Here is a 9,047-nt window from a genome sequence, read left to right as displayed (position 1 = left end):
GCCGCGCCCTCTGCCCACAGTGAGCAGCCCCTCCCCAGCCGCCCACAGTGAGCAGCCCCCCCAGCCCCCCCCAGCCGCCCACAGTGAGCAGCCCCCCCAGCCCCCCCCAGCCGCCCACAGTGAGCAGCCCCCCCAGCCCCCCCCAGCCGCCCACAGTGAGCAGCCCCCCCAGCCCCCCCCCAGCCGCCCACAGTGAGCAGCCCCCCCAGCCGCCCACAGTGAGCAGCCCCCCCCAGCCCCCCCCAGCCGCCCACAGTGAGCAGCCCCCCCCAGCCTCCCCCAGCCGCCCACAGTGAGCAGCCCCCCCAGCCCCCCCCAGCCGCCGCTTTTCCCTGAGCGCTTCCTCTTCAGGAAGGCCCGCCCCTCCCTGTGGCCGACGATGAGTGGGGCTTCCGGTGTGGGTTACGGGGTGGGCAGAGGGAGGGCAGCATTCACCAGAGCTGGGGTGAGCTTCGGGGGGGGCACCTCTGACCCCCGCTGAGGTTCAGCCGCCCCCCCAGACCGCCCCCGGCCTTGACCCCGATCCCAATCCTCGCCGCGCGGACAGACGGACCCGCGCGGACAGACGGACGGACCCGCGGCCCTGGTCGTAAAGCTGGGGTCTCCTCCTGCCGGGGCTCGCCCTGCACTCAAGGGGTCCCCGCCTCCCCTCCCCAGGCCGGACTTCCTGTCTGCGTCCCGAGGTCTGCGGAGCAGGATGGCGAGCGGCCCAGGCCCGGGCGGGCGACGGGCGAGGCCTGGAGCCTGGAGCCCTCTTCCCCCGCCGGGCCGCGGTGGAAGGTTCTGGCCGTTCTGGCCGTGTACTTGCCAGGAGGGCGTTCGACTGTTTGTTGATTTTTCAGATTAGGTCCCCTGGTTATTGCTTTTTTTTTTTGGTCGGTGGTGGGTCTTGAACTCGGGGCCTGGGCGCTGTCCCTCAGCTCTGCAGCTCGAGGCCAGCGCTCTACCTCTTGACCACAGCGCCACTTCCGGTTAGCGCCTCGGGACTTTGCTGCCCGGGCTGGCTGTGAGCCCGATCCTCGATCGCAGCGTCCTGAGTGGCTGGATGACAGGCGGAGCCGCCGCGCCCGGCTCCCAGGACTGTCCAGTGCAATCACCCTGCCTCCTCCTGCCAGGCAGCTGGGATTCTAGGTGGGGACCACCTTGCCTGGCTAGGGTGAGGTTGAAGGTTGACGTGCAGGACTGGATGCCGCCGGCTGAGGGAATGCAACTGGAATGTTCTAGCAGCAGAAGGGAAGGTGGGGGCCCGGTGGGCCGAGTGGATGGCGTTCTGTCCGGAGCGGGTGGGGCCGTGCTCTTGAGCAGATGGTCCTGCCGTCTCCGGAGCTCACAGGTGGCTCCGGTCATTCCCGGGGACCCGGAGAGGGTGTCCCAGGGGAAGGATGAGGGGGTGGGGGCTCTGCTGTGATTTCGGGGGCCCATCTGCGCAGCCCATGTTGAAGCTGCATAAGCAGAGTGGGACTTGAACTGCTGAGCCTGAGTTGCCTATCACCTGGTCGTGGGGGCAGGGTTGGCATAAGCCAGGAAGACAGCGTCTGACGTGGGTGCAGTGGGGGTGTGTGTGGAACCGGGCACCGGTGGCTCACGCATGAATCCTAGTTACCCAGGAGGCTGAGATCTGAAGATCATGGTTCAAAGCCAGCCGGGCAGCAAAGCCCATGAGACTCTTCTCTCCAATGAACGACCAAAAACTGGAAGTGGCGCTGTGGCTCCAGCGGTAGAGTGCTCGCCTTGAGCTGCAGAGCTGAGGGACAGCGCCCGGGCCCAGAGTTCAAGCCCCACAATGAACCAAAATAAAGAATTTTCTAGAGAGACAGCAGGGATGGGCACCCATGTGGGTTCTGCTGCGATGCTGCCCACACAGGCTGGCGTTTGGTTTGCTGTTCTGCTGTTGTGTAGGGCTGCTCAGCAGGCTGAGGTCTGAGGACCCCGGTTTGGCTTCGGGCTGGGTGGGGAGGTCCTCGAGACTCTGCTCCAATGAGCAATGAAAAAAGGTGGACGTGGCGCTGGGGCTGAAGGGGTGGAGCGCTCGCCCGGGCGGGGTGGGAGGCTGCGCGGGCCTGGGCTCCCCCGCTTCTCTGCATCAGCCGAGCCCAGGGCTCAGGGTCGGGGCGCTCACACGGCCCAGCTGCGCGAGCCCCGCTTGTCTGTGATCAGAGCTACCTGGGCGGCAGGGGTGTGGTGTAGTGTGGGGTAGGGTGGGGTGGGGTGTGTAGTGGTGTGTGTGTGATGGTGTGGGTGTGTAGTGTGGTGGTGTGGTGTGTGGTGGTGTGGTAGTGTAGGGTGGTGTGGGATGGTGTGTGGTGATGTGTAGTGGTATGGGATGGTGTGGGGTGTGATGTGTGATGTGTCGGTGGGTGTCCCGTGGGCTGTGTGAATCCTCGTCTGCAAGAGTTAAAGGATGAGGCGGAGTTCAGGGGTGGTGGCTTCTTCGCCAGGGCCAGGCCCCGGCTTTCTCCCCCAGATCACCAAAAAGGAACACCAGAGCCTTTGCTGAGCGGCGCTGCGCCCTCGGCCGTGGGCCTCCCTCTCTGGGCTGATGGCAGTGCAGTGGAGGCCGCAGAGCCGAAACGTGGGGGCTTGGGAGGAGTCCTGGTGAGGCTGTGGGCAGGCAGAAGCTGGGGGGGGGGGGGGGAAGGGACCCCAGTGCCCATGCCACGTCCCTGATCCTTTTGAGCCCTGATTTCCTCCTCCTCCAGGTGGGGGCTGGTCTCCGGCGTCCAGCCTTTAGCTTCAGGGTCTGTATCCTTCAGCCGGCTTGTCAAATGCCGTTCCCCCCCCCCCCATGCTGCTCCCTGTGCCCCCTGCACCCCAAGGGGCACGACCTGCCCCCGCTAAGCAAATTATTTCAGAGGGGTGGGGAGGGAGGCGGTAGGCACACTTTGGACTCGGGTGGGGCTGCACGTGTGGATCTCCATCTTTCCTGCGCAGCCCAGGCCGGCCCGGGCGGGAAATCGAGGCAAGTACTGCCATGCTGTTTTTTTTTTTTGTCGGTCGTGGGGCTTGAACTCTGGGCCTGGGCGCTGTCCCTCAGCTCTTCAGCTCAAGGCGAGCGCTCTACCACTTGAGCTACAGCGCCACTTCCGGTTTTCTGGTGGTTTATTGGAGATGGGAGTCTCACGGTCTTTCTTGCCCAGGCTGGCTTTGAACCGAGATGCTCAGATCTCAGCCTCCTGAGTAGCTAGGATTACAGGCGTGAGCCACCAGCGCCCGGCTTGCCATGCTGTTTTTTGTTTTTTAAAAACAGGTTATGGGGCTTGAGCTCTGGGCCTGGGCGCTGCCCCTCAGCTCAAGGCCAGCGCTCTACCACGGGAGCCACAGCGCCACTTCCGGTTTTCTGGTGGTTTATTGGAGATGAGTCTCCTGGGTTTTCCGGCCCAGGCTGGCTTTGAACCGCAAGCCCGGGCCGCGAGGCGCTGCAGCGAGGGCTGGGGCCCGGCGGCGGCTGTCGGGTCGCACCTTAGCTCAGGCTGGCCTCCATCAGGCTGGCCTCCCGTGCGTCCTCCGAGGCCGGGACTGCGGGTGTGCGGCGCGGTGCCCGCCGCCTGCTGCCCTCCCCGGAGGGATCTGGGCTGTGTCCGCGAGCCCCCCCCCCCCAGCAAGGAGGCGCAGGCGGTGGCTGTGGAAGGTCGGTTTAATTTATTCCTGTTGGACATCCAGTGACACTGACACACCCCGCCGGCCGCCCGGCGCCCACCTGTCCCCAGGCACCGTGGAGGAGTGGAGGCCACGCGCATGCACCCCCTGCTCCCGAGACCCCACCTGCGGGCCCGCGCCCCGCGCCCCGCCGGGGCCGCGTGATGTGGAATCGCCGTCTGCGGAGCCCGCGCGTCTCCACGGCCCCGCGCGGGAGCTACGTCTGCCGCTACCGGGGCTCTCCGGCCACGCCGCTCCGCCCCGCGCGGGGCCCGCGGGCGGGGCGCCGCTGTGGAATGTCGGGGCTCAGTCCTCCTCGCTGCCACTTCCTGAGCGGTCCTGCGGGGCGGGCAGGCACGGTGGGGTCACGCCCGCCTGCGCCACCTCCCCAGGGCGCGGGCTGGGGTCCCCCTGCGGGGAGGGGGGCTCACCTCCTCCTGCTCCTCGTCGCTGTCGTCGTCGCTGACCACGGGCTTGGCGCGCGCGCCCCGGCTCGGCCGCCGCCGCCCCGCCTTGCCGCGGTCCTGCGGCTTCTCCTTGCGGCCCAGCTTGATCTTCACCTTGACGGAGCGCGCTGCGGGGCGGGAGCGCGGTGAGCGGGCGCCCCGGGCCCCCCCGCCCGAGCTCACTCCGCTCCCCACTCACACTCCGACTCCGAGCCTTCCTCCTCCGCCTCCTCCTCCTCGTCGCTGTCGTCGCCCTCGCTGTCGTCCTCCTTCTCGATCTTCTGCCGCACGCTGGTGAACACGGACTGCAGCACGATGGAGTCCTCGTAGATCTGCGGGGCGAGGGGTGAGCGCGGGCTGCCCGGCCCGGCCCGGCCCCGCCCCTCCCGGCCCCGCCCCCAGGCCCGGCCCCGCCCCCAGGCCCGGCCCCGCCCCCAGGCCCGCCCCGGCCCCGCCCCGCCCCCGCTCACCAGCGAGCCCTCCAGGTTGAAGGTCTGCGCGTTCTGGCACAGCAGCATCACGTCCTTCTCCAGGTCGTTGAGGCTGCGGTACTTGTGGTTGCGGATGCGCTCCTGGGGGGAGGCGCATGCGTCACGGGGGCGGGCCCGGGCCCTCGCCCCGCCCCCCGCCCGCCCCGCGCCCGCACCTTGATCTTCTTGAAGTCCACGGGCTTGCGGATGAGCTCGTAGTACTCGGGCAGCTCCTTGCGCGACGGCAGCTGGATGAAGACCTCGCTCAGCTGCCGCCCGCTGCCGCTGCGGGGACACACCGCGTCAGCGCGCAGCCCGCGGGGCCCCGCGCCCGCCCCGCACCCGAGGCCTGCCCCACACCGAAAGGGGGGCACGCTGCAGTCGCCCCCCCCCCGAGCGTTCTAGATCTTTCCTTTGTGGCGTTAGGAACGTTCCGAGAGCCGAGCACGGCCGGGCGCACGCGGCCTCGTCCCGCGCAGGGTGGAAACGCGCCCGCGCCCCACGCAGCCCGCGGGCGTCCACGGGGACCCCAAGACAGAGGCCGGAGCGGGTCCGGCATCGCCAGCGCCGCCCAGCGGTCAGCCCCGGGGCCCCCGCCCCTCCCCACTGGTTTCGGGGCGCGGAGGACCGTCCGCGGCTCCTGGGGGGGTGGGGGCGCCGGGCCTCTGCGGCTGGGCCGCGGAGCCGCGCCAGCTTCGCGGTGGAAGCCGAGGACCCAGCTGAAGCCCGAGGGGCGGCAGAGGCGGCCGCGCCCACGGCTGTCTGGAGGGGGAGCCCGCCTCAGCCGGGCCGTCTGCCGCGCTGTGCCCGCCGGCCGCGCTGGCGGCGGCCATGGGGGATCGCGGGCGGGAAACCTGACGCCCGGAGACCAGCCGCGGCGGACAGCGCGACAGCGCCACGGCGGACAGCGGGACAGCGCCACGGCGGACAGCGGGACGAGCAGGAAAGCTCAGGGGCCAAGCCCGCCAAGATGAAAGGCGTCCCCCGGCCCCGCCGGGCGAAGCAGGCGCAGGATCGCGCCGGGCGGCTGCCCAGACACACCCCACAACACCGCGGCACTGCAGGATTCAGCTTCACACCGAGCCGAGGCCAGGCGCCGGGCGCAGCTCCGCCTGTAATCCCAGGACTGGAGCTCACCGAATTCACCTCCAATTGCCCAAAAGCCGGAGTGGGGCTTGGCTTGGGCGACCACCAGCCCGGAGCCAAAAAGCTGCGGGCCAGCAGCTGGGCGTGAACACAGCTCCCGTGGGGCTGATTCTGCCGGTGACGGGCCCACCAACACCCACCAAAGCAACCTCTGAGCAAGTCCAAGCTGGTGGCGAGTCCCGTTCCTGGCCCAGTGTGGCGGCGCCAGAGCTGCCCGTCCACGGAGGGCGCATGCTCTCCTCACGGGTGGCCCCCGATGCCACTCCTAGAGTGCTGAAAAGCAAGCTTTAAAATTCCCCCTCTGAGGCTGGGGAGGTGGCTCAGTGGTAGAGTGTTTGCCTTGCATGCGTGAGGATCTGGGTTCAATTCCTCAGTACCACATAAGCAGAAAAAGCCCAGAGTGATGCTGTGGCTCAAGTGGTAGAGCGCTCGCCACACTTGAGCTGAAGAGCTGAGGGACAGCACCCAGGCCCTGAGTTCAGGCCCCACAACCGATCAAAAAGGAAAAAAAAGCTTAGTCAGGTGCCAGTGGCTCACGACTGTCATCCTAGCTACTCAGGAGGCTGAGATCTGAGGATCACAGATCTGAGGATCACAGTTCAAAGCCAACCCAGGCAGGATAGTCTGTGAGACTTATGTCCAATGAACCACCAGAAAACTGGAAGTGGCGCTGTGGCTCAGTGGTAGAGTGCTAGCCTTGAGCTGAAGAGTGCAGGGACAGCGCCCAGGCCGAGTTCAAGCCCCACGACTGACCAAAAAAACAAAAACAAAAAAATCCCCCTCTTGGGCAGGAAGGTGGCTCAGTGGTAGAGCGCTTGCCTACCATGCATGAAGTCCCTGGGTTCAATTCCTCAGCACCACATAAAGAGAAAAAACTGGAAGTGGCGCTGTGTGGCTCAAGTGGTAGAGCAAAAGCATCTCAGGGATAGTGACCAGGCCCTGAGTTCAAGCCCCAGGCCTGGTGCGCACACACACAAAACCCCCTTCTGGGGGCTGGGAAGGTGGCTCAGTGGTAGAGCGCTTGTCTGGCATGCCTGAGGCCTTGGGTTCCATTCCTTAGCACCACATAAGCAGAAAGAAAAAAAGCCGGAAGTGGCGCTGTGGCTCAAGTGGTAGAGCACTAGCCTTGAGCTGAAGAGCTGAGGGACAGCGCCCAGGCCCAGAGTTCAGGCCCCATGGCCGGACCCAAAAACAGAAACAAAACAAAACAAAAAACCCTGCTGTCTAGAATGCAGTCTCTTGTGGAGAGCAGCACTAGAAAGTAAAAGCCAACTGCATGGCTGCAGGTGGCTTCCGGCCCTGGCTGGCGAGCGCGCCACCACCACAGCTGCTGCCCAAACCTTCAACCGGCCAAGAGGCGCGCAGCTGCGCACTGCTGCCGCAGAGCCCACACAGCCACGCTTTCCCCGTGGGGGCTGTGGACACTGTACTCGTGGACTTTTCAACCCCCTCAGGCGGGGGAGACGCTGCCCTCAATTCATGTCCAAAACACAGTGTCACCTAGGTTTGTGACTTCATAATGTGACCCAGCGGAAGCCAGCAGCAACGCTGCCGTTCAGTGACCACAGAGCGGCTCCTCCCGCTGCAGCCTGGGCGCGCACGCGTGTGGGGCCGGCCGCGGAGACTCCAGCACGTCTTTGCACCCAACAAGGAATCAGTTTTGGCAGCTGTGCCAGGTTGGCAAAGCCGTCCCCAACAGCGTCCGCGGGCCCACAAGGCCAGGGGAGCCGCTTCTGCTGACGTCACACAGCAGACACATGACGTGCCTATGATGCACACCGCTGCGCCCACAGAAGCGACTGCAGCTCACGTGGCCTCTCCGAGGTCCGAGGTCGTATGTGCAAGCCAAGGCTTGTGCCTCGTGACGTGATCTCCACACAGACAACCACAGCCACAGAGACCTCATCTGCCATGGGCTGGGCTTCTCTGGTGAGCTTGGGAGCGCCCGCGCACAATCCCACAGCTCACAGCCCACTGGCCAGGCTTCACAGGGCGGGACAGAGCACGGTGAGGTCGATGCCCCTGCTCAGCCTTCTGCCCTCCAAGTGGGCGACGGGCCGGGAGCCCATCGTCTTCCCAATAGCTCCCCCGCCCTGTCTGCAACGTGCCCGCAATCCTGAGCACTTTCTCCTGACTCCTTGCTCTTAGCCATGGCCCTTGCAGACTCCTCGCCACACTGGGCGTCTTCTGATCATTTTGGGGACATGTGTGTATTAGTGGGGCTGGAACTCAGGGACCTGTGCTCACTTGCTTTTCCCCTGCTCACAACCAGTGCTCTACCGCGTGGGCCACTCCTCCAGCCCTGCTTTTAGTTTTTCCTGCCCAGGCTGGCTTCTCAAACCTCGATCCTCACATCTCCTGAGTGGCTGGGATTACAGGGGTCATGCCTGAAACCATACGCTCCTAATCTTAGCGAGGTATACTTCCTCGGTCACTACAGGTCACTGGCTCGTGTCCTCATGCAGCAGGCGGTGTGGACATGCGGGTCTGTGTGGCTCGGGCTGCAGCAGAGGAAGGCTCACAGGCTCATCGCTCACAGTGGAGCAGGGAAGGGCAGGGAAGCACACCCAGTGCGGGCAAGGCCTTGGGCTCCACCCAGAGCCACGGAGGTCTGCCATGTGCCGGGCTGCAGGGAGCATCAAGGACCCCTGCTCGGGGCTGTAGGACGCCCGTCCTCTGCTGGCGTGCTCTGGGCGTGTGGCTCACAGGGAAAGGCCGCGGTCGGTGCTGTCCCCTCTACACCAACGTATCCATGTTTGCTTCTAGCTGCAAACCCAATGGCTCCTCTTTACCCTTCTAGTCATACTGTGTGTGCCCTTTTTGTGCCAGTTCTGGGGCTTTCAGTTTAGGGTATGGATGCTGCCCGAGTTTTTCTTGCTTAAGGCTCTACCACTTGAGTCTCAGCTCCATTTCCACTACCCAGCTTTTTGGAGCCAGGCGTGGGTGGTTACGCCTGTCATCTGGCTACTCAGGAGGCCGAGAATGGAGGACTGTGGTTGAAAGCCAGCCTGGGCAAGAAAGTCTGTGAGACTCAATCCTCAAAAAACCACCAGAAAACAAAGTGATGCTGTGGCCAAATGGTAAAGTGCTCACCTTGAGCTGAAGAGCTCAGAGACAGTGCCCAGACCCAGAGTTCAAGCCTCATGATGGAAGGAAAAAACAAAGTGTAATGGATCTTCCAGGCCAGGCTGGCTGGGAAGTTCCCTCCAGGGTGTCAGCCTCCTGAGTGGCTGGGACGATGGGCGGGAGCCACCGGGCCCGCAGCGATGGCAGCGAGACCTTTCTCAAGGCACAGGCCGTATTAACTTAGGTGCTGCAAGCAGCAGCCCACACAACTTCACACCTGGTA

At 65.2% G+C, this 9,047-nt stretch overlaps 1 protein-coding gene across 5 annotated transcripts in view; it reads right to left on the bottom strand.

The window, feature by feature from the left end:
* Positions 1-3,865: 3,865 nt before the first annotated feature.
* Positions 3,866-9,047, bottom strand: part of Smarca4 (SWI/SNF related, matrix associated, actin dependent regulator of chromatin, subfamily a, member 4) — a 73,335-nt gene continuing 68,153 nt past the window's right edge. For all 5 annotated transcript variants that reach the window (XM_042693575.1, XM_042693577.1, XM_042693578.1 and 2 more), the window contains 5 exons: positions 4,729-4,837; positions 4,553-4,654; positions 4,282-4,414; positions 4,068-4,210; positions 3,866-3,975 (listed from right to left, as the gene is read on the bottom strand). In XM_042693575.1, coding sequence (XP_042549509.1) covers positions 3,943-3,975; positions 4,068-4,210; positions 4,282-4,414; positions 4,553-4,654; positions 4,729-4,837 — 520 coding nt within the window. In that variant the 3' untranslated portion in view covers positions 3,866-3,942. The remainder of the gene's footprint in view (positions 3,976-4,067; positions 4,211-4,281; positions 4,415-4,552; positions 4,655-4,728; positions 4,838-9,047) is intronic.

Source organism: Dipodomys spectabilis, unplaced genomic scaffold (assembly GCF_019054845.1).
Source record: "Dipodomys spectabilis isolate Male_0828 unplaced genomic scaffold, ASM1905484v1 ptg000173l, whole genome shotgun sequence".
Lineage (NCBI taxonomy): Eukaryota > Metazoa > Chordata > Mammalia > Rodentia > Heteromyidae > Dipodomys > Dipodomys spectabilis.
Note: the sequence above shows the minus strand (reverse complement) of the source record. Positions and strands in the feature narration are given on the sequence as shown.